At 50.4% G+C, this 23,777-nt stretch overlaps 1 protein-coding gene across 2 annotated transcripts in view; it reads left to right on the forward strand.

Annotated features, from left to right (window-relative positions):
* LOC308577445 (protein unc-13 homolog A) overlaps nt 1–23,777 on the forward strand; it is a 112,382-nt gene that overhangs the window by 69,207 nt on the left and 19,398 nt on the right. For both annotated transcript variants that reach the window (XM_081177622.1, XM_081177621.1), the window contains 11 exons: nt 157–291; nt 2,717–2,850; nt 3,843–3,928; nt 5,191–5,317; nt 5,401–5,497; nt 7,874–8,017; nt 9,268–9,351; nt 10,484–10,561; nt 11,564–11,652; nt 12,649–12,801; nt 13,929–14,052. In XM_081177622.1, the coding sequence (XP_081033748.1) occupies nt 157–291; nt 2,717–2,850; nt 3,843–3,928; nt 5,191–5,317; nt 5,401–5,497; nt 7,874–8,017; nt 9,268–9,351; nt 10,484–10,561; nt 11,564–11,652; nt 12,649–12,801; nt 13,929–14,052 (1,251 nt within the window). The remainder of the gene's footprint in view (nt 1–156; nt 292–2,716; nt 2,851–3,842; nt 3,929–5,190; nt 5,318–5,400; nt 5,498–7,873; nt 8,018–9,267; nt 9,352–10,483; nt 10,562–11,563; nt 11,653–12,648; nt 12,802–13,928; nt 14,053–23,777) is intronic.

The following is a 23,777-nucleotide window of genomic DNA, read 5'->3' on the forward strand; positions in this document are numbered from 1 at the left end:
TGCATCCCACACGGATCGCGTTCGCAACCCGAGCGTCCATTGTAATAGGGAAAGGGAAGAGGCCTGAGCTTTTGCCCAGAGACCTGAGCTTCCCCTGTGTTTTGGGTCTTTGCGACCACCGCGGGGCTGGAGTAACGAGTGCGAGTCTCGGTGCAGGTCCAGGAGCTCCAGAGTCCCCCGCGAGCCAGTCAGGTGGTGAAGGACTGCGTGAAGGCCTGCCTCAACTCCACGTACGAGTACATCTTCAACAACTGCCACGAGCTCTACAGTCGGGAGTACCAGACCGATCCGGTGAGCTTTGCAGGGGTTTCTACCAAGAGATGGGGTGGGGGTATCTGAGTTGGGGGTGAAGGAATGGGTTTCTGTGCAGTCAGTCTGAAACGGGACCCAAAATCCGCATTTTCCCTTCTCCAAGAGAGCATTTCTAAAATGCATTAACTTGAGCACTTGAGTCAGAAACCCAGCTGTATAAACAAGTGCTCCTTTATCAGTCTGTGACGGCAATGGATGGCCTTGCCAGTTCCGAGTGGAGCAGGGATGGCACGTCTGGGTCTTATCTTACATCCTGACCACAAAAGACGCACAGACCTTGTCAGGTCTGACAAGAGACCTGGGAACGGCGCCAGGAGTGCTCTTAGAGTTGGTGACCTTCCTGCCCCAAGATAAGAGTATAGGGACAGGAACAACCTTTTATGGTCAAGAGTACCAGAACAGGAATATCTGTTTATGGTCATGGATGTCAACTTACGTGTATAAGCTGACGTGGTTGGATTCCTGGGGAAGGGCGGAGTGGGTGCCTGGAGGATATATATACTGCATGAAATTTCTCATTTCTTTGGACTTGCTGGGAACTGATCATGCAAGTGCCTTCTGCTATCTGGAGAGCAGAATAAACTCTTTCTCTGAATCAACCTCAGTGTCATTTGATTTCCTCCCTCCCTCCCTTCCGGGAACAACGCAGACCCAACCAGTCGGTAAAGTCTAATAAGGCTACAGGGGGATATGGCCCCGGTATTTCCCAGGCTTTGTCTGTCCCAAGACAGAGCTGCTGGCATTTTGACCCTGGACTCAGCTACATTAGTCAAGAAACAGCGTTTTGAATGTGTTATAAACATGCAACACCAGGTGGCGCCAGAGAGCAAAAGAAAATTTCTAAGCTGTTTTCTATAACGGTTTTCCCCCCCCCTCTTTTGTTATAACGATTTAATTTCTGACTTATTTATAGCGGGGTTTTCCCCCACTGCCTACTGCACTACCACCCCACCCTAGCAGAAAGGCAGTTTGTCAAGCGATACCAAGCAGTCAATGGGATTCCCCTTTGTCCCCAAAAACTGGATCTGCTCTCCAGCCTTGAGCCATTTATTTATTGCATTTATGTAAATTTATGGGACGTGGGTGGTGCTGTGGGTTAAACCACGGAGCCTAGGGCTTGCCGATCAGAAGGTCAGCGGTTCGAATCCCCGCAATGACGGGGTGAGCTCCCATTGCTCGGTCCCTGCTCCTTCCAACCTAGCAGTTCAAAAGCACATCAAAGTGCAAGTAGATAAATAGGTACCACTCTGGCGGGAAGGTAAATGGCGTTTCCATGCGCTGCTCTGGTTCACCAGAAGCGGCTTAGTCCTGCTGGCCACATGACCCGGAAGCTGTACGCCAGCTCCCTTGGCCAGTAAAGCGAGATGAGCGCCGCAACCCCAAAGTCGGCCACGACTGGACTTAATGGTCAGGGGTCCCTTTACCTTTATGTAAATTTATATTTATTATATATTATAGCCTTGGTCTTAGGAGTAGCATTTTCTTACCGCATGCAAAACATGAGAGAGAATACCTCTATATCGAAGAGGCATTCTCTCCGGAGAGAGGAAGAATGCCGCCTCTTAGATATAGAACAGGAAAACCTGCACGTCTGCAAATGTTGTAGGATCCCAATTCTCAGCAGCCAGTATGACGAATATTCAGGGAAGATGGGGAGTTGAAACCTTGAGCTAATCTTTGGTCCCCCAATAGGATTCCAGCTGCATTTCCAGTTCCTCTTGTGCCCCCCCCCCAAAAAAAATAAGAAAATAACTTCTGGGGGGTGGGCCTTGAAATGGAAATTGTGATGATTTCTTGTTGTTGTTTAGTCGTTTAGTCGTGTCCGACTCTTCGTGACCCCCTAGACCAGAGCACGCCAGGCCCTCCTGTCTTCCACTGCCTCCCGCAGTTTGGTCAAACTCATGCTGGTAACTTCGAGAACGCTGTCCAACCATCTCATCCTCTGTCGTCCCCTTCTCCTTGTGCCCTCCATCTTTCCCAACATCAGGGTCTTTCCCAGGGAGTCTTCTCTTCTCATGAGGTGGCCAAAGTCCTGGAGCCTCAGCTTCAGGATCTGTTGTTCTCTTTGACATCTGGTGGGAGGGTGTTCCACAGGGAAGGCGCCACTACCGAGAAGGCCCTCTGCCTGGTTCCCTGTAACTTGGCTTCTCGCAGTGAGGGAACTGCCAGAAGGCCCTCGGTGCTGGACCTCAGTGTCCGGGTAGAGGTGGCCAAAGTCTTGGAGCCTCAGCTTCAGGATCTGTCCTTCCAGTGAGCACTCAGGGCTGATTTCCTTCCGAATGGAGAGGTTGGATCTTCTTGCAGTCCATGGGACTCTCAAGAGTCTCCTCTTGATTGAGAAAAGGAGCTATTGTGATGATAGTTTTGCTTAATCTGATACGTCTTTTGTTTCGGGTCCTTCCAGAATAAGAAAGGAGAACTCCCACCGGAAGAACAAGGCCCCAGCATTAAGAATCTGGATTTTTGGTCCAAGCTTATCACCTTGATCGTCTCCATCATTGAGGAAGATAAGAACTCATACACACCCTGCCTCAACCAGTAAGATCCTTAGCGGTGCAGTTCCGCCTGATGCAAGTAATAGTGCCACTGTATTCTGCTCTGGTCAGACCTCACCTGGAGTACTGTGTCCAGTTCTGGGCACCACAGTTCAAGAAGGACACTGACAAACTGGAACGTGTCCAGAGGAGGGCAACCAAAATGGTCAAAGGCCTGGAAACGATGCCTTATGAGGAACGGCTAAGGGAGCTGGGCATGTTTAGCCTGGAGAAGAGGAGGTTAAGGGGTGATATGATAGCCATGTTCAAATATATCAAAGGATGTCACATAGAGGAGGGAGAAAGGTTGTTTTCTGCTGCTCCAGAGAAGCGGACACGGAGCAATGGATCCAAACTACAAGAAAGAAGATTCCACCTAAACATTAGGAAGAACCTCCTGACAGTAAGAGCTGTTCGACAGTGGAATTTGCTGCCAAGGAGTGTGGTGGAGTCTCCTACTTTGGAGGTCTTTAAGCAGAGGCTTGACAACCACATGTCAGTCAGGAGTGCTCTGATGGTGTTTCCTGCTTGGCAGGGGGTTGGACTCGATGGCCCTTGTGGTCTCTTCCAACTCTAGGATTCTATGATTCTAAGTTAAAAATAACGTTCTATAGCAGGGAAAATGTGTGGGGTGGACAACGCCCATAATTCCCTTACGATGAAAGTTTACAATGTTGGGGGGAACAGATCAAAGAAATGCTTGCGGGGGGACGACTCCATCGATAGCTTCTAGTCTTAATGGCTGCGGACCCCAGCTGGAAATTGGAACCCAATTTCTCGGGGTCTTAAGAGCATTATCAGGCACAGTTCCTGCTTGTAGACATCTGCTAGACAAGGTGGACCTTCCGTCTGGTCCAGCAGGACTCATCCCCTGAAGCCAGGTACACAAATGTCTGGTCCAGACTAGTCTCAGAGGGTTCGGCCACCGCCGCGGATGTTTGTGGCAGGTTTATCCCGAGGAAGTCTCATCCCAGGTTCCTCTGACCCCCTCGCCAGGTTCCCCCAAGAGCTGAACGTCGGGAAGATCAGCGCCGAAGTGATGTGGAACCTTTTTGCTCAGGATATGAAATATGCAATGGAAGGTGAGTCAGGGTGGTGTAGGGGTTAAGAGCGGTGGACTCGTAATCTGGTGAACCGGCTTCGCTTCCCTGCTCCTCCACCTGCAGCTGCTGGGTGACCTTGGGCCAGTCACACTTCTCTGAAGTCTCTCAGCCCCACTCACCTCACAGAGTGTTTGCTGTGGGGGAGGAAGGGAAAGGAGAATGTGAGCCACTTTGAGACTCCTTCGGGTAGTGATAAAGCAGGATATCAAATCCAACCTCTTCTTCTTCCTTTGAGAGTTGGGGAGGGGGTGGGCTGTTTTCCTTTTGGAGACCCCTCACTCAGTAGAGGGCCTTCTCCATCCACCTGTCAGGGGCTGGACTGAGGAGGAATGGTGGGAGCTGTCCTCTCCCCTTCTTCTCCTGAAGCTTCCTAAGGGCAGGAGGACAGTATTGATTTAGAACAGCGGTTTGCAGAGGGGCACAGTCCAAAGAGGAAACGCTGGGAGACACTTGGTGAGGAACAGCTAGGAAACACCAGGAGAGAGAGAGAGACAGCTGGCAGATTCAGTGTCTTGGGATAGCATTCCTAACCCCCCCCCCCACTTTGCCTAAGACTAGATAGGTTTAGAGAGCTATAGAACAGAGAGCGCAGCGGCGACAATCTCAGACTACCTCGTAGGAGTGATATAATAATAATAATAATAATAATAATAATAATAATAATAATAATAATAATACGCCTTTACCCCGGTATGGCTCCCCTTTATCACATACACAGCCCAACAAGACAACAACAATAATCCACCAACAGCATACAAATCAATATGGCTAACCTAATCCAACACACACACACACACCCCACTCACACACGAAAACAAAGATCACCACAGCCAATCACAAACAAACAACCACACCATAATAATAATAATTTTTATTTATACCCCACCCTCCCCGGCCAGAGCTGGGCTCAGGGCGGCTAACACCAATAAAATTACAGTTGTTGTTGTCGTTTAGTCGTTTAGTCAACACAAAAAACAGCAACCATTTGTTGTTGACAAAGGAAAATAAATGGCGTTTCTGTGCGCTGCTCTGGTTTTGCCAGAAGAAGCTTAGTCCTGCTGGCCACATGACCCAGAAGCTGTACGCTGGCTCCCTCGGCCAGTGAAGCGAGATGAGCGCCGCAACCCCAGAGTCGTCCGCGACTGGACTTAACTGCCAGGGGTCCCTTTACCTTTAAGAAAAGCAGGGGAGCTGCTTCGAGGTGTAAACAGGCTCGTCTTTCCTTTTCTCCTCCTCTGCAGAGCATGACAAGCACCGATTGTGCAAAAGTGCCGATTACATGAACTTGCACTTTAAGGTGAAATGGCTCTACAACGAATACGTCACAGACCTCCCTTCTTTCAAGAGTCGCGTTCCAGAGTATCCGGCGTAAGTCCCCATTTCTCTTTTTTCTCTCTCCCCCAAACAGATTATTTTCTTACCTACCTCTCTCTCTCTCTCCTATTTTCTAGGTGGTTTGAACCTTTTGTTATCCAGTGGCTGGATGAGAACGAGGAAGTCTCGCGAGATTTCTTGCACGGAGCCCTAGAACGAGACAAGAAGGATGGGGTAGGGTATCAACTGCACTGCTGACTAGCGTCAAGTTTGTGGTCTACTAAGACCCCCTAGATCTTCTTCGCAGGTGTTCTACTTGGCTACTTGGCAATCCAAGAAGCCTGTCATATAAGGGTTGGGTGGTGACAGAACGATTCCGAGCACCATTCAAAGTGCTGGTGCTGAGCTTGAAAGCCCTAAACGGCCCAGTTTACCTGAAGGAGCGTCTCCACCCCCATCGTTCTACCCGGACACGGAGGTCCAGCTCCAAGGGCCTTCTGGCGGTTCCCTCACTGCAAGAAGCAAAGTTCCAGGGAACCAGACAGAGGGCCTTCTCGGTGGTGGCACCCGCCCCGTGGAACGCCCTCCCGTCGGATGTCAAGGAGATAAACAACTACCTGAGTTTTAGAAGACATCTGAAGGCAGCCCTGTTTAGGGAAGTGTTTAATGTTTGATGCTGTATTGTGTTTTTAATATTCTGTTGGGAGCCACCCAGAGCGGCTGGGGAAACCCAGCCAGATGGGCGGGGTATAAATAATAAATTATTACTGTTGTTGTTATTAAGCCTGAGCGATGTATCGATACATTGCCTGAAACCTGTCTAAAGTTGGAGAGACATTTCAGAATTCCCCTGGCCTCACCGAACATTGCAGACTTTGCACATTGCACAACATTGCACACTTCAATCAGGAGAGCCCAGCCAAGTAGCCCATCTGACCCCCAATACCTGGTGCTGAATTACAGTGGTGCCTCGCAAGACGAAAAGAATCCGTTCTGTGATTCTCTGCGTCTAGCGGTTTTTTCGTCTTGCGAAGCAAGCCCATTGAAGGATTAGCGGATTAGCGCTATTAGCGGCTTATCTGCTGATCGGATCAGCTGATAAGCGGCTTAGCGGCTTAGAAAATGGGGGGAAAGGAAAAAAACCCCGCAGGAACTCGCAAGACATTGTCGTCTTGCGAAGCAAGCCCATAGGAGATTCGTTTTGCGAAGCACCTCCAAAACGGAAAACTCTTTCGTCTAGCGAGTTTTCCGTCTTGCGGGGCACCACTGTAGCTTCAAAGCAATCCATTGTTAGGTTGTTCTGAGGATTGGAATGCCATGTACACAGCCACAAGCTCCTTGCAGGATGAGGATTTGGGCAGAACAGCTAGCCGACTCCGAGGGCCTTCTGGCGGTTCCCTCGCTGCGAGAAGCAAAGTGGCAGGGAACCAGGCAGAGGGCCTAATAATAATAATAATAATAATAATAATAATTTATTATTCGTACCCTGCCCATCTGGCTGGGTTTCCCCAGCCACTCTGGGCGGCTTCCAACAGAATATTAAAATACAAAAACCTATTAAACATTAAAAGCTTCCCTGAACAGGGCTGCCTTCAGATGTCTTCTAAAAGTCAGGTAGTTGTTTTTCTCTTTGACGTCTGGTGGGAGGGCGTTCCACAGGGCAGGCGCCACCACTGAGAAGGCCCTCTGCCTGGTTCCCTGTAACTTGGCTTCTCGCAGGGAGGGAACCACCAGAAGGCCCTCAGAGCTGGACCTCGGTGTCCGGGCTGGACGATGAGGGTGGAGACGCTCCTTCGGGTATACTGGACCGAGGCCTTCTTGGTGGTGGCACCCTCCCTATGGAACACCCTCCAGTCAGATGTCAATGGGGACAAAGAGCTGCACAACTTTTAGAAGACATCTGAAGGCAGCCCTATATTGGGAGGTTTAATGTTTTATTGTGTTTGCATATATTTTGGAAGCCGCCCAGAGTGGCTGGGGCAACCCAGCCAGGTGGGCGATGTATAAATATTGTTGTTGTTGTTGTTGTTGTTATACCCCACCCATCTGGCTGTTGGGATACTGCCAGGGAGATATAGTCCATCATGGCCCCAAGCCGGCTGCTGGACGATCCATCGATCCCTGTCGTCACGCAGCTTCTAGCGACACGAGTTTCCTGGAAATACCTTGCCACATTCCAGGGCTCGTGCACACTCTTTATCATCAGATAATGCACACAGCAGAAGATGCACAGCAGGAGAGCATATTTACAGACTTTATTTAGCGTTGATCAGAACAAAGAAAAACATGACCGTTCTGAGTCAGTGTCTCCGACTGACTGAGAAACGAAAGCAATAGCAAAACATAAACATCCTGTGAACAGGAAATACGCAGGCTGTGACACAAACATCCTGCTCCCTTTTAAGGTGGAACGGAAATATCCTAACACTGGCTGGGTTGTCCCAGCCAATCTGGGCAACTATTCCATCCCCTCCAACATTATTATTATTATTATTATTACTGAAATGCAGAAACCGCACCGGAATGAAATGTTTTGTAGGGGAGCCAGGTTCCTCGCCTCCAGACGGGACCCATCCATTCACCAGACCCTCTCGTCTGCCTCCCCTTTAGTTCCAGCAAACCTCGGAACATGCCCTTTTCTCCTGCTCGGTGGTCGACGTCTTTTCCCAGCTGAACCAAAGCTTCGAAATCATCAAGAAGCTGGAATGCCCCGATCCGCAGATTGTGGGCCACTACATGCGCAGGTTCGCCAAGGTAAGAACATGTTCCATGTGACGGCAGCGACTTAGGAGCGTTGCTTAATTTTATATAAATACACACACACACACACACACACATATACGTGTGTGTGTGTGTGTGTGTGTGTGTGTGTGTGTGTGTAGGAGGCAATAGTGTTGTAAACAAAAAATGCCCTTTTCCCTTATGGGGTATCCATAGAATCATAGAATCATAGAGTTGGAAGAGACCACAAGGGCCATCGAGTCCAACCCCCTGCCAAGCAGGAAACACCATCAGAGCACTCCTGACATATGGTTGTCAAGCCTCTGCTTAAAGACCTCCAAAGTAGGAGACTCCACCACACTCCTTGGCAGCAAATTCCACTGTCAAACAGCTCTTACTGTCAGGAAGTTCTTCCTAATGTTTAGGTGGAATCTTCTTTCTTGTAGTTTGGATCCATTGCTCCGTGTCCGCTTCTCTGGAGCAGCAGAAAACAACCTTTCTCCCTCCTCTATGTGACATCCTTTTATATATTTGAACATGGCTATCATATCACCCCTTAACCTCCTCTTCTCCAAGAGCCCATATAGAGTCCTTGGTAGGAGAGAATAGCAGAGGCCAACCAGAGAATATTGAGAAGCAAAGCAGCTAGTAAGCCTGATCTTTATTGATCTGTTGCAACAGGGTGCTCCCCTCACTTGCAGGAGAGAGGTGGAACCCAGAAAAATGGTGTGCAAGGCCTTATAAAGACTTTGGAAATTGCCCCCCTGTAGATCCAGACCACCCCCAGAAACATCCTACATACATCACAGAAGAGGTGTAACCTAAGACCACCCCTCAGATACATCACACCTACATCACAGAAAAGGCGGTCTAAGACAGAAAATTTGAATGTTGTTTTTCTCCTGTCCTTGTTTATCTCCTGTATGGCAGGTTACTTGATTGGATTGCCTGGGGAGCCTGGCCAGTCTTTTGTAGTGATAAATACTTAGTTCCTGGGCCAGGTCACAGGCTCACACCCTATTCATATCTTAAATGTGCCCTTAAGACAGGATTTGTGAGGAAAGAGACAATGGGGAGGTTTCCCACTTTGACCTTGCAGAGAAAACATTTGCTCAGTTTAGGAATCAAAATGGTTCCAGGTTGGTCTTCCTGTGCTGATCTATGTACGTGCTTGGTTGGTACGCTTATGAACATTACCATATATCTAAGACCTCAAAATTCCTATCACAATAGCACCCTGCTTTCTTCATCTCGTCAGCCTCTCCTCCTCTTTTCCCTTCCAGACCATTAGCAACGTCCTGCTGCAATACGCCGAAATCATCTCCAAGGATTTTGCTTCCCATTGTTCCAAGGAGAAAGAAAAAGTGGTGATGTACCTGTTTTGTAGCTCTTCCCCCTTCCATCTCCAAGTGTCCAAAGGACAGATTTCAGGGGTCAGCAAACTTTTTCAGCAGGGGGGGGGCGGTCCACTGTCCCTCAGACCATGTGGTGGGCTGGACTATATTTTTTGGGGGGGAAATGAACGAATTCCTATGCCCCACAAATAACCCAGAGACGCATTTTAAATAAAAGGACACATTCTACTCATGTCAAAACACGCTGATTCCCGGACCGTCCGCGGGCCGGATTGAGAAGGCAATTGGGCCGGATCCGGCCCCCGGGCCTTAGTTTGCCTACCCATGGATTTGGGTTTCCCAAAGAACAGCAGCGAGGCACCAAAGGGGCTGGGGCTGGGCTGAGGACACATGATGTTGACCCTAAATGACTCGGGGCCGCAAAGTTTGAGAGACCGGCTCCTTCTCTACAGATCCTCCCGGTAGTTAAGATGAGCAGAGGGGGACTTTTCGCTAGTTCCACTGCCCTCTGATGTTTGGGGTGGTTGTGGTCTGGGACAGGGCCTTCTCTGTGGCAGCCCCAAAGATGTGAAGTTTAATTTCATTGCCATCTGGGTGAATTGGACGGGTCGGCGTTCATACCCGCCTTATTTTGCGGGCCTCGGATGTGTTTTCAGGGCCCTCCCTCTTCCCAGGACAGCAATTTGTTTAAACTATTTTTAATTGATGCATTTTAAATGCTTGCAACCTGCCCTGGGACCTGCTGGCGAATGGAGAGTTTATGGTAATATTGGTGGCGGCGATATATGAAACCTGGGCCAGCCAAATCAGCACTTTGGACAGCTCCCAATGGGTGCTGACGGCTGAGCTTTGGAAGATGTTGTCTCAGCAAAGAAACCATGGATGTCGCTGAACTCAAGTCATGCTGTTTGCTGGCCTGGACGCACAAGAGAGAGTGGGGTGTGTGTGTGTGTGTGTGTGTGTGTACAAAGTAGCCTCCTGTATAAAGGGGGAAATTCTATTCCATGCTCCCTCCACGATGTAGAGAGCGACTTCCCGGAATAATTAGAGAAAGGAAAGAAGGAAGTTCCTGCCTTTTCTAGAAATCATTATCTCAGTGCCTTCGTGATGACGTGTCCGTTTTATTTTATTTCTCCCTTTGCAGCCCTGTATCTTGATGAACAACATCCAGCAGCTGCGGGTCCAACTGGAGAAAATGTTTGAAGCCATGGGGGGGAAAGAGGTTTGCATTTCTTAAAAGGTCTTCGGGGGCCGGGCCGGTCATAGGACAGAGTGGCTGGGGCCACAGAGCAGCTGAGAAAAGGTGGAAAGGCAGAGCTCTTTCTGTGTTCTGTGTAGCTTTGCCCCCTCAACTCGCCACCTGCTGTCAGGGGTGGTAGGTGTCACGGGCGATCGAAGTCCCGGCTGGGGACGTCGGGAGCGGGGGCAAGATGGCGGGGTGGGAGCAGGAACAGGAGTCCAGAAGCCAGGAGTCAGGAAGCCAAGGGTCCAAGGGTTGGGAAGCAAGGAGTCATGAAGTCAAGGGTCCGAGGGTCAGGAAGCAGGGAGTCACGAAGTCAAGGGTCCAGGGATCAGGAAGCAAGGAGTCACGAAGTCAGGGGTCCGAGGATCAGGGAGCAAGGAGTCACGAAGTCAAGGATCTGAGGATCAAGAAGCAAGGAGTCAAGGAGCCAAACGGAGCAAGGCAGGGAACGTGTTGCTGTGGCAAAGAGCCCAAGGGAAAAAGCTGACCTTATATCCCTTCCCGGCTCTTGTCACCAGGTGCTGTGAGTTACCAAACGGCCTCACCTGTGCGGCCGCGCCTTGCCTCTCCAGAACAAACTTAGGAAGGCCCCAGTCCTGCAAAGCCCTACTGGTCACAGGGCCCAGCTCCTGCACGCACTCCTGACAGGAGAAGAGGAAAAGGTCTTGCCTCCAGTGAAGACTTAAGTCCCAATAGCTTGGCTGTTCTGGTTTTCTTTGTGGAATGGGAAGGGGGTCACCAGCCGAACATTAGAGTCCTTGGCTCCAGCCAAACTCACAACTTCCCTTTCCGTCACAGAAGGTTGACTACAAACTGCTTAGTCCCCCGAGTAACTCTGCATTCATCTAAGCTTGGCTTGGCCTCAATAGGATAGAGAGGCAAATTTATAAGAATCCTCTTGCTGGAGAATTTGCCCTTGTGGGGGGCTTCCTATTAATTTTCCAAGGATGAACATTGCTCTTTTGCCTTCTGCCGTTCCAGCTGGACACAGAAGCCAGTGATATCCTCAAGGAGCTACAGGTGAAACTCAACAACGTCTTGGACGAGCTGAGTCGAGTGTTTGCAACCAGGTAGGGCTGATTCGAAAGCACCTCAAAGTGCAAGTAGATAAATAGGTACCGCTCCGGCGGGAAGGTAAACGGCGTTTCCATGCGCTGCTCTGGTTCGCCAGAAGCGGCTCAGTCCTGCTGGCCACATGACCCGGAAGCTGGACGCCGGCTCCCTCGGCCAGTAAAGCGAGATGAGCGCCGCAACCCCAGAGTCGGCCACGACTGGACCTAATGGTCAGGGGTCCCTTTACCTTTACCTTGGGCTGATTTAAAAACATAACATGTTTTTAAATCATTAAAAAGCTCCCCAGTACAGGGCTGCCTTCAGATGTCTTCTAAAAGTTGTGTAGTTCTTTATTTCCTTGACATCTGACGGGAGGGCGTTCCACAGGGCGGGCGCCACCACCGAGAAGGCCCTGTGCCTGGTTCCCTGTCACCTCGCTTCTCGCAGGGAGGGAACCGCCAGAATGCCCTCAGACCTGGACCTCAGTGTCCGGGCAGAACGATGGGGGTGGAGACGCTCCTTCAGGGATACTGGGCCATTTAGGGCTTTGAAGGTCAGCACCAACCCTTTGAATTGTGCTCAGAAATATCCTGGGAGCCAATGTAGGTCTTTCAGGTCCGGTGTTATGTGGTCTCCACTCCCAGTCCCCAGTCTAGCTGCAGCATTCTGGATAAGTTGCAGTTTCTGAGTCGCCTTCAAAGGGAGCCCCACGTAGAGCGCATGGCAGTAGTCCAAGTGGGAGATAACCAGAGCATGCACCACTCTGGCCAGACAGTGAGCAGGCAGGGAGGGTCCCATCCTGCTTACCAGATGGATATTAAAAACACAATAAAACACCAGACATTAAAAGCTTCCCTAAACAGGGCTGCCTTCAGATGTCTTCTCAAAGTCAGATAGTTGTTTATTTCCTTGACATCTGGTGGGAGGGTGCCACCACCGAGAAGGCCCTCTGCCTGGTTCCCTGTAACTTCACTTCTCTACATTCTTATTATTATTATCTCCTCACCCCCAAGTTTCCAGCCGCACATCGAGGACTGCGTGAAGCAGATGGGGGACATTCTGAGCCAGGTGAAGGGCACAGGCAACGTGCCGGCCAGCGCTTGCAGCAGCGTAGCCCAAGACGCGGACAACGTCTTGCAGCCCATCATGGACCTTCTCGATAGCAAGTGAGTGGCGATGCCATAGATGCTGAGGTCTAGGACCACAGGTTCAGCCTATGGCGGCATGCGCGTGGCTTTTGCTTTTTTAATAATAATAATAATTTTTATTTGTTTTTACACATGTTTTCCTGCACGACAGCATACTTTGCACAGATAAAACCTGGGAGTCCCCTCCTCCCCGACAAATGGTTTTCAAATTTAATCTCAATATACTGCATTTTCCGATATTTCTTATCGCTGTTAAGTTATATCCTCGTGAAATTACTTGATGAACTGCGTTTAGTAATAAATGATGATTTCATCCTTTCGAAACTTTTTACAACCCTGCTAGCGATGTTAACTGTTTACAGTTGTCTTCCGAATGTAACATAAATTTCTTCCAGTCTTTCTGAATCGCCTGGTCCTGCTGGTTCTCTCTCTCATACACACACAAACACAAAAACACACACACTCAAATACACATACACACAAAGCACACACACTCAAACACACACACAAACACACACAAACACACACACTCAACTACAAACACACACACACATACAAACACACACGCATACAAACACACAACACACACACTCAAATACACACACACGTACAAACACACACTCAAATACACACACACTCAAATACACAACACACACTCAAATACGCACACACAACGCACACACTCAAACACACACACACACAACACACACTCAAACGCACACACACAAACACAAACACACACGCGCGTACAAACACACACTCAAATACACACACACTCAAATACACACACACACACACACACACAACACACACTCAAACGCGCGCGCACAAACACACACACACGTACAAACACACACTCAAATACACACACACACACACACTTAAATACACACACACACAACACACACACTCAGATACACATACATACAAACACACACTCAACCATCACACTCAAATACACACACACACTGAAATACACATACACAAACACACACATACACACACTCAAACACACACACACACACACACACACACAAAGAAACAAACACAAACACGCTTGCTCCCTCAGATTCTCCCCCTCCTTCCCCGATGTGGCCCTGAGTGATGCTCACCTGCTTCCCCCTGGCGGTCTTCTTCTCTCGCAGCCTGACCCTCTTTGCGAAGATCTGCGAGAAGACCGTCCTCAAGCGAGTGCTGAAGGAGCTTTGGAAACTCGTCATGAACACTATGGAGAAGACCATCGTGCTTCCGCCTCTCACGGACCAGACGGTGAGTCCCAAACCACGTGTACGACAAGATGGGCCAACCCGCTCTTCCCCCACGGCCCAACGGCACCAACACCCCCCCAAAAAACTCCGGGAGTGTGGGCAACCTGGGCGTGTAGGAACCCAACGTGGAAGTGTCTCAGCTAGGCCTTCATAAAAATGTAGACCGGTTGCACGCTTGGCTTTTATCTTGAAATAAGCAGGTTCCCTCCTTGTTTTCTTTTAATGAAATTGGGTTCCTAGCTCACGCAACTGCTAAGATGTGCTTAAAACCCCCCAGTCTGGTGAGGCTGGGGGGTCCAGTTCACTTCAGAGCCTCCTCCCACCCCCAGAAGATACTGTATTTTTCGTCCCATAGGACGCTCAGTCCCATAGGACGCACCTAGTTTTTGGGGGGGGGAATAAAGGGGGGGAATTTCCTTTATTTCTCCCCCAAAAGCAGGTCGGGGAAACCGAACCAGGTTGAGGAACAGCGGGATGGGGGCGCTGCGCCTCCCTGCTGTCCCCCGAGCTTGTGGGGCTGGCCCATGTCTGCTCCGCGCGAGGGGCGCTCTGCTTCAGGGCACCCCTCGCGCTGGGCATCAGGCTGCTATCCGCAGCGTGGGGAGACTTGCGAGGAACTCCTGCAACGCTCCCCACGCTGCGGATGTCTGCCGGGCACGGGGGGCGCTCTGCTTCAGGGTGCCCTGCCCGCCGGGCAGCAGGCTGCTATCCGCAGCGTGGGGAGCCCTGTGGGGAACTCCTGCAAGGCTCCCCACGCTGCGGATATCTGCCCAGCGCGAGGGGCGCTCTTCTTCAGGGCACCCCTCGCGCTGGGCGGCAGGCTGCTATCCGCAGCCTAGACACCCGTGCGGGAACTCCCACAGGGCTGCCTAGGCTGCGGATGTCTTCCTGAAGCCTGGAGAGCGAGAGGGGTCGGTGCGCACCGACCCCTCTCGCTCTCCAAGCTTCAGCGAAAGCCTGCATTCGCCCCATAGGACGCACCCAGATTTCTCCTTCATTTTTGGAGGGGAAAAAGTGCGTCCTATAGGGTGAAAAATACGGTAAATGGAACTATATGAAGAGAGAGGACTTCATCCAAATCTGGATACAGGACGTAGGATTTAGCTTTCCTCGGGACAGAAAGTTCACCTGTATCCCTTCAGATGTTGCTGGACTCGAACTCACAGCTTTCTTGCCCCTTGGCTGTGCTGGCTGCTGGGAGTTTGGGTCCAGCAATGTCTGGATGGGTGCCCACCATCCCCAATCTAAGGAGAGGGCTTCCCGTCTCAGTCTAAGCCAGCCGTTCTCAACCTGTGGGTCCCCAGATGTTGTTGGACTACAACCCCCATCATCCCTGAGCTCTGGCCTTGCTAGCTAGGGGTGATGGGAGTTGTAGTTCGACAACATCTGGGGACCCCGCAGGTTGAGAAAGGCTGCCTTAAGCTCAGCTTACAGCAGGCTTCCTCAGCCAGATGTTTTTGGCCTACAACTCCCACGATCCCTTGCTATCAGGACCAGTGGTCAGGGATGATGGGAATTGCAGTCTCGAAAACAAGAAAAAAAATATTCTGAATCTCAGAAGCCAGAAGAGCAAGAAGGATCGCTGTGCAGTGAAAGCAGCAATCCCTCTTGCTGTTCTGGCTTCTGGGATAGCTGCGCAGCCTGCATTCGCTCCGTAAGACGCACACACATTTCCCCTTACTTTTTAGGAGGGGAAAAGTGAGTCTTATAGAGCAAAAAATACGGTAAATTGCAGGTGGGATGTGGACTAACCCCTGTATCTTTGGGTACAGTCTGTTTAGCCACTGTATTTGTAGAGTACGCTTAGATTAAAAGTGAAGGTGTTCAGATGAGGGGTTTGCCTGTCCAACCCCCCAATAATTTGCTGGCTGGGGAGGAATCCTGTTTTCCAGTGTTATTTGGGGGGCGGATCCGAGTGTCACTGGGGGACTTGCGACCGTGTCTGAGCCATGTCTAGCTCCTACAAAACTCACTCTTACCCAAATGTTGTGATGCAGTAAAACAAAACAGAAAAGCTTTATGTAAAGGGGTGGCGCTGTGGGTTAAACCACAGAGCCTAGGACTTGCCAATCAGAAGGTCGGCGGTTCGAATCCCCTGACGGGGTGAGCTCCCGTTGCTCGGTCCCTGCTCCTGCCAACCTAGCGGTTCGAAAGCACGTCATGTGCAAGTAGATAAATAGGTACCGCTCCGGCGGGAAGGTAAACGGCGTTTCCATGCGCTGCTCTGGTTCCCCGGAAGCGGCTTAGTTCTGTTGGCCACATGACCCGGAAGCTGTACGCCGGCTCCCTCGGCCAATAAAGCGAGATGAGCGCCGCAACCCCAGAGTCGGTCACGACTGGACCTAATGGCCAGGGGTCCCTTTACCCTTTAAAGGGGAAATATACATATTTGGGGAAATCACCTAACAATTTTTGGGGGGCTATATTAGGGGAAATCGCTTGCAAAATAAAAGAAAATGCTTACATGAGACAGGATATGCACAATATGAGATTTTGCTCTGGATTTCTTAAAAAATAAATAAATTGCAAGTTGGTGCAGGGATAGTATTTATGCTTGGGGATATCAGGAACTGAGAGGCAGACCTATGACCGCCTTGAGTTTCGTGGTACAAGAAACATGGGTTAGTTAACATCATGCAACTATTTGTTTAGCCGACGCTTTTATAAGGAGGGTGGCCATCTCTCGAGGAGCACAGGGGAAGGAGAAATTTGGTTCGGTTCACGTTTTAAATGCAAACTGGCCGCTTCTGCAATTTTCCAAAATGGTACTCTGGCAGAAACGGAACTGCAACTCAAAATCCGTACATACATTAATTTTGGAAGGCTGTTCCCCAGTCAGGAAATCTGGACAAGAATGCAAATTGTAGGGAGAAGTGTGTGTGTGAAAATGCATATATTAGTGGGATGGAGTACTGTATTACGGGGAAATGATTTGCAAAAACAAAAAGTGCTTTTTAATTGGGGGGAGGGAATTGCATACAGAAATGTACACTAGGATAAATTTACAGCATGGACATTCATGTGTAGTTTTTAAGTCGCAAACTGGTGCAGAAATGGGAGATATCTAAGTCAGCAGTGAATGAGGCTCCTGATTTTAGGGTTGTGGGTTCGAGTCACAAGTCGGGCAAAAGATTCCTGCGTTACAGGGGGTTGGACTAGATGACCCCTGGGGTCTCTTCCAGCTCTGCCATTCTGAGTTTCCGTGAGCCCTAGAAGCCATGAATCCAAAGAGGCTGGACACTGGGAGATTCAGGACAGATAAAGATAGCCTGCGGAACTCTTTGCCACAGGAAGCAGTGGCAACCACCAACCCAGATGGCTTTAAAAAAGGTTATGGGGTGGGGAAAATAATTGAGGAAACTGCTATTAATGGCTACTTAACCACAAAGGGTGGCGCTGTGGGTTAAACCACAGAGCCTAGGACTTGCCGATCAGAAGGTCGGCGGTTCGAATCCCCGTGACGGGGTGAGCTCCTGTTGCTCGGTCCCTGCTCCTGCCAACCTAGCAGTTCAAAAGCACATCAAGGTGCAAGTAGATAAATAGGTACCACTCCGACGGGAAGGTAAACGGCATTTCCGTGCGCTGCTCTGGTTCGCCAGAAGTGGCTTAGTCCTGCTGGCCACATGACCCGGAAGCTGGACGCCGGCTCCCTCGGCCAGTAAAGCGAGATGAGCGCCGCAACCCCAGAGTCGGCCACGACTGGACCTAATGGTCAGGGGTCCCTTTATCTTTACCTTTAACTGTGAAGAGACATAGAATGAAAGGGTTTAAGGTCAGTGAGAAGGAGGAGGATTGGTTTGAGAAGATATTGAATTATTTGGGTAGGTTTGAACAATTTGGGGCAATTAAAATGTTAAAAGTTAAATAAACTTTGTGGAGGGAGGAGTGTTAAGGTGTACATAGGGTTGATTTGAACATGATATTATTGAAGAAGTATATTATTGTATTGAATATGTATACCCAATGTATCAGCCGCCTGGGGGTGTTTCACCGTTTGTGTTTTGGTTGTTGGTAAAAAATAAAATTTTAAAAAAGAGTCTCACCCTCACTGGGGTACAGAATCAGACTGATCCCCCCCCCCAAAAAAAACCCTTCAATAGGATCCACCAGATCTCTTCATTTTCACAACAGCAATGAAATAAATTAATTAAAAAGTCAGAGTGAAACGGGCATAGCTGACAGTTCTGAAAGCGTTTGACTTTTTTCCCTTTTCTTTTTAAGTTATGATGCATTTGGAAATAAAGCCTGCAATGATTTTGGGGGGTGTGGTTTTGTTCAAACTGATTCGCCTTTTGTCTAACACTGAATTGCAGCCTTCACGGTCTGGGGGTGGGATTTGTCTCAAAGGGGCAGGGGTTCGGGGCTTGGGGGTACGCCTAAAAATATTAGGGGCGCAGTCTCCATCCTGCGCCCACACAAACCCCGCGTCCCGAGGGCGCCCCGTGGCCGTGCGCCCTGGAGGCGTTGCGCTGCGCTTTCTCTTTTGTGTGGGGTTGCCGCGGAGTTGTGTGTTGTTTCGGGGTTGCGGGGTGGGTTTGCGGCGGACCTGAGGCTCATTCTCACGTGACGGCTGTTCTTTCTGATTGCTCCCCTCACCTGGGCAGATGATTGTAAGTACGGCAGGTGAAAGCCCTGTCTGTCTTTGTCTCTTTCTCTTTGTCCTTGTGCCTTGCGTCTAGTGCCCCCACCCCAAACCCCAAACCCCTCCCGAGTAATTTGAGCTGGTTTTTCTGTCGTTCTGTGGTGGCTGGCTACTTTCTCCAATGTGCCTCTATCTTCTCCCTGCTCCCGACCCTTCCCCAAAACGCCTCTGTTCTGTGAACCCCCCAAACCCTTCCCTGTTGTCACTGATCTGCTTTGCGCCAGCTGTCGCGTCTCGGTGGAAACTTTCTCCCTGTCCCACCAGATACAGTGGTACCTCGGGTTACAGGCGCTTCAGGTTACAGACTCCCCCAACCCAGAAATTGTACCTCGGGTTAAGAACTTTGCTTCAGGATGAGAACAGAAATCGCGCGGCGGCAGCGGGAGGCCCCATTAGCCAAAGTGGTGCTTCAGGTTAAGAACAGTTTCAGGTTAAGAACGGACCTCCGGAACGAATTAAGTACTTAACCAGAGGTACCACTGTACCTAGTTTTCCTCCTGAGAAAGGGGAAATAATAATAATAATAATAATAATAATAATAATAATAATAATAATAATAATAATAATAATTTATTATTTATACCCTGCCCATCTGGCTGGGTTTCCCCAGCCACTCTGGGCGGCTTCCAACAAAACACGAAAATACAATAACCTATTAAACATTAAAAGCTTCCCTGAACAGGGCTGCCTTCAGATGTCTTCTAAAAGTTTGGTAGTTATTTTTCTCTTTGACATCTGGTGGGAGGGCGTTCCACAGGGCGGGCGCCACCACCGAGAAGGCCCTCTGCCTGGTTCCCTGTAACCTCGCTTCTCGCAGGGAGGGAACTGCCAGAAGGCCCTCAGGAGATGGACCCTGGTGTCCGGGCAGAACAATGGGGGTGGAGACGCTCCTTCAGGTATACTGGGCCGTTTAGGGCTTCCAAGGTCAACCCCAACACTTTGAATTGCGCTCAGAAAGGTACTGGGAGTGTTGGGGGAGGGAGGACAATGTCATGCCTCGGGATGACAGGTCGTCCGTCCGTCTGTCCATCCGTCTGTCCTTCCTTCCTCCCTCCTGCCCTCCCTTCGCTCGACTTCCTCGCTCGCCTGTTCCCCTTCCGCATTGATCGATTTGTGATATTGATTGTCTCTGCAGGGCACTCTCTTGAGAAAGCATGGCAAAGGGACCGAGAAGGTAATTATCGACCTTTCCCGTTCCTTGAGTGTCTTGTCCGTGGCAGGAGGTCCAAGAGAGAAATCCTTTACTGGGCCAAAGAGCTGGGGTGCACAACCCGCTGCGTCCCTCCAGATCTTGCCAGACTCCTTGACCTTTGGAGATGGAGTCCAGCAACATCTAAGCACGTTCCCCTATCCCTGCTCTTAAGAAGAGGCATTCCCCGCTCTCCTGGAGAGATGGAGACGATTCCTCTTTTTGGAAAGGCGTCCCTTCAGGTCAAGGGGGTGGAATTGTTAGAATTGGGTTGCCAGATTCCAGCTCTCGCCAGTGTTAAACCCAGGCTGCCAGGGTTGGTGGGACACAGGTGGCACTGTGGGTTAAACCACAGAGCCTAGGACTTGCCGATCAGAAGGTCGGCGGTTCGAATCCCCGCAATGACGGGGTGAGCTCCCGTTGCTCGGTCCCTGCTCCTGCCAACCTAGCAGTTCGAAAGCACGTCAAAGTGCAAGTAGATAAATAGGTACCACTCCGGCGGGAAGGTAAACGGTGTTTCCGTGCGCTGCTCTGGTTCGCCAGAAGCGGCTCAGTCCTGCTGGCCACATCACCTGGAAGCTGGACGCCGGCTCCCTCGGCCAATAAAGCGAGATGAGCGCCGCAACCCCAGAGTCGGCCACGACTGGACCTAATGGTCAGGGGTCCCTTTACCTTTACCAGGGCTGGTGGGTATTCAGCACCACATATTTCCCTATCCCGGTCCTAGAGGGACAGAGGAAATGGGCAGAAGATCGGAAGAGGCTGGGTTGTGGTGCTTGTGTCGTGGAGGTGTGTGTGTGTGTGTGTGTGTCGTCGTGTGTCGTCCCCGTCTGGTGGCCGGAGGTGTCCGAAGATTTGTGTGGCATGGATTTCGGTTGTGTGTGCGTGGCATGCAGGTCTGGCAAGCGAGAGGTGCGTCTCTCGGCGCAGGTAGCTCCCCGCTCCATGACAGGGCTGCCCAAGACCAGCGTTGACTTGCAGGGCCCACCATTACAGCTAGACCCCTGCCCCGAGACATCTACAATCTCTACTATTGACAAAGGAGAGAGGGCAGAGACTGAGGGCACTGCTATTTCCAAGGAGTTGATATGGGTGAACCATGAACCGGGGGCTAGATTCAAGCCTTCCAGGTGCCTTATTCCAACGGTCCACAGGGCATAAATGAAGCAATATGCTCTGAAAGAATTAACGGGAGTTGCTTAGGCGCCATCTAGACATTAAATTAAATTACAATATATCCATGAGCATGACCAGGATACTGAGAGAGATACATGCTGCTCTTTATATACCATACCCAACAGCTTAATTACCACAACTTAAAAGCACCTGCAGAGACGCGGGTGGCGCTGTGGGTTAAACCACAGAGCCTAGGGCTTGCCAATCAGAAGGTCGCGGTTCGAATCCCCGCAATGACAGGGTGAGCTCCTGTTGCTCCGTCCCAGCTCCTGCCAACCTAGCAGTTCGAAAGCATGTCAAAGTGCAAGTAGATAAATAGGTACCGCTCTGGCGGGAAGGTAAACGGCGTTTCCGTGCGCTGCTCTGGTTCGCCAGAAGCGGCTTAGTCCCGCTGGCCACATGACCCGGAAGCTGTACGCCGGATCCCTCGGCCAATAAAGCGAGACGAGCGCCGCAACCCCAGAGTCGGCCACGACTGGACCTAATGGTCAGGGGTCCCTTTACCTTTACTAACAGCACCTGCTATATGGCTTCACAGCTGTAAAACTAGATCATGTTATTTGCTCTGGCCTAGAGACATACACATCTTGCGAAACAATAATGAACCTAAAATTTGAAGAAACCATTCGACAGGTTTATCTATTTATGTATGCGTTTGCCTGGTACATTTATTTCACATCTTAGACCTTATGATTTTCATAACACTAGTCTGGGGTCCGAAGACAGACTTCTGGGGTAGAGAAGGGAGTCTGTGGGCGTTTGTGTCCTTGCCCCGCAAAACGCGCCTTGTGCCGGGGACAGAACCTGGCCGATCAATCGCCGATCAATCAACACAATTGAAGGCCTGTCGAAATGGAATCTGAGTCATGGCCGGGAGGGAGGGAGGGAAGGCAATGTCTGTGTGGGGTAGCGTTCCACTTTGCTGAAAGCATATCAATGTTATGGAAATGTGTTTGCTGAAAGTATATAAAAACCCTGCTGTTCTTTTCTGCAGAGCAGGGCGAAGCCCCCCAGTCACACCGAAGTAAGGATACTCCGTTTAATTCTTAACCCTGCTTCCGTCTTCCTCCTGCCCTCTGTCCGCAGAGTCCCATGTCTGCCCCCCCCGCCCCCCGCCTGTGGTTTTTTTGACTCCGTGGTTGTCGTATCCATCTGTCCTCCTCTCTTTTCCCGGGTGTCGCTAACTGGATTTACCTGGCTGCTGTGTTTTTTGGGAAAAGTTGTGCTAAAGTTGTGTCTGCTGATCTCTGTTTTTTAAGTGACCCTCCCTGGTGATGATGGGGTGGGGGTTAGGGGGAAATAACCCCTTATTTTCCTTCTCATTCTGTTTCTCAGCTTGCCTTGCCTGCCTGCCTGCATGTATGTATGGGCAGAGTGTTGTGGGAAATCAAGGTTGGCAGTTGTTAACGGAGAAATCTGAGGGCTCCCTTGGGCAAAAAACAAGGACACCAGCCAGGAATCCCAGAGCAAAACAGCAGCCAGTCGGCTTGGTCTTTATTGAAGACGGTCGCCACAGGACTCCCACCTGCCACAAGGTGGAACAGGATGGAAGCCCCGAACAAAAGAGCCCCCAAACTTTTATTAGCTGCTAATCCCCATGTTAGGGACGCGGGTGGCGCTGTGGGCAAAACCTCAGCGCCTAGGGCTTGCCGATCGCATGGTCGGCGGTTCGAATCCCCGCGGCGGGGTGAGCTCCCGTCTTTCGGTCCCAGCTCCTGCCCACCTAGCAGTTCGAAAGCACCCTTAAGTGCAAGTAGATAAATAGGGACCGCTTTATAGCGGGAAGGTAAACGGCGTTTCCGTGCGCTGCGCTGGTGCCAGCTCGCCAGAGCAGCTTTGTCACGCTGGCCACATGACCCGGAAGTGTCTCCGGACAGCGCTGGCCCCCGGCCTCTTAAGTGAGATGGGCGCGCAACCCTAGAGTCGGACACGACTGGCCCGAACGGGCAGGGGTACCTTTACCTTTAATCCCCATGTTACAGCCCCCAAAATACATCACTCATACATCACGGTTACATCATGAAGGGGAGGTCTGGTGGCCGTAATCTGAGCATCCTGGACCCTGCCCCATGGTTCCCCTTGCCCTCCACCAAACACCCACCAAGTGGAACAAAGGAGATATTTACATTTCCCTGTTTCCCTGCCAAGTTCATCACACCCTTTTGTCTTCCTCTGGGTTTGTTATTTCTGGAATGGCTCCCTCTCTGGCACTCAGGTATCAGGAGGCCAGGAATTATCACTCAGGCAGAGGGGCTGCGGAGGAGCTGAGCTCACATGTCTATAGGAATTTCTGAAGTTTCCCAGTGAGCCAGTACATAGGAACATTTACCAGTGAATTCTGACATTTGGTATCGTGCAGCAAAGGCCCTTTGAATAGACAGGAAGAAACTGCGATGAAGTGTTTTGTGGGGACAAATCACAAAAGTCACAAAGGCGATTGTGCTGGTTTTGGTAGTGGGCTGCATGTGCGTGATATCTGCTGGAGGGGCAAACCCCCCAAAAAACCTATACATAAATCCCTGCAACACAGTCCTAAGACTCTGGGGTGTGTTCTGCCTGATAAGGAAAAATCCCAGGGTGCGGATTTACTCCGCTGCCCAGCTAGTTGGGGTGCCAATCCCCTGGGGTCTCGCCAACCAAGCTAAAGAAGCAAAACAGCGAGTTAAAAAAAAAAAAACAGTTCGTGCACTCGACGAACGAAAGGTTATCTGTTTTCTGA

This window comes from Podarcis bocagei (assembly GCF_964188305.1).
Source record: "Podarcis bocagei genome assembly, chromosome: 18".
In the NCBI taxonomy this organism is placed as follows: domain Eukaryota; kingdom Metazoa; phylum Chordata; class Lepidosauria; order Squamata; family Lacertidae; genus Podarcis; species Podarcis bocagei.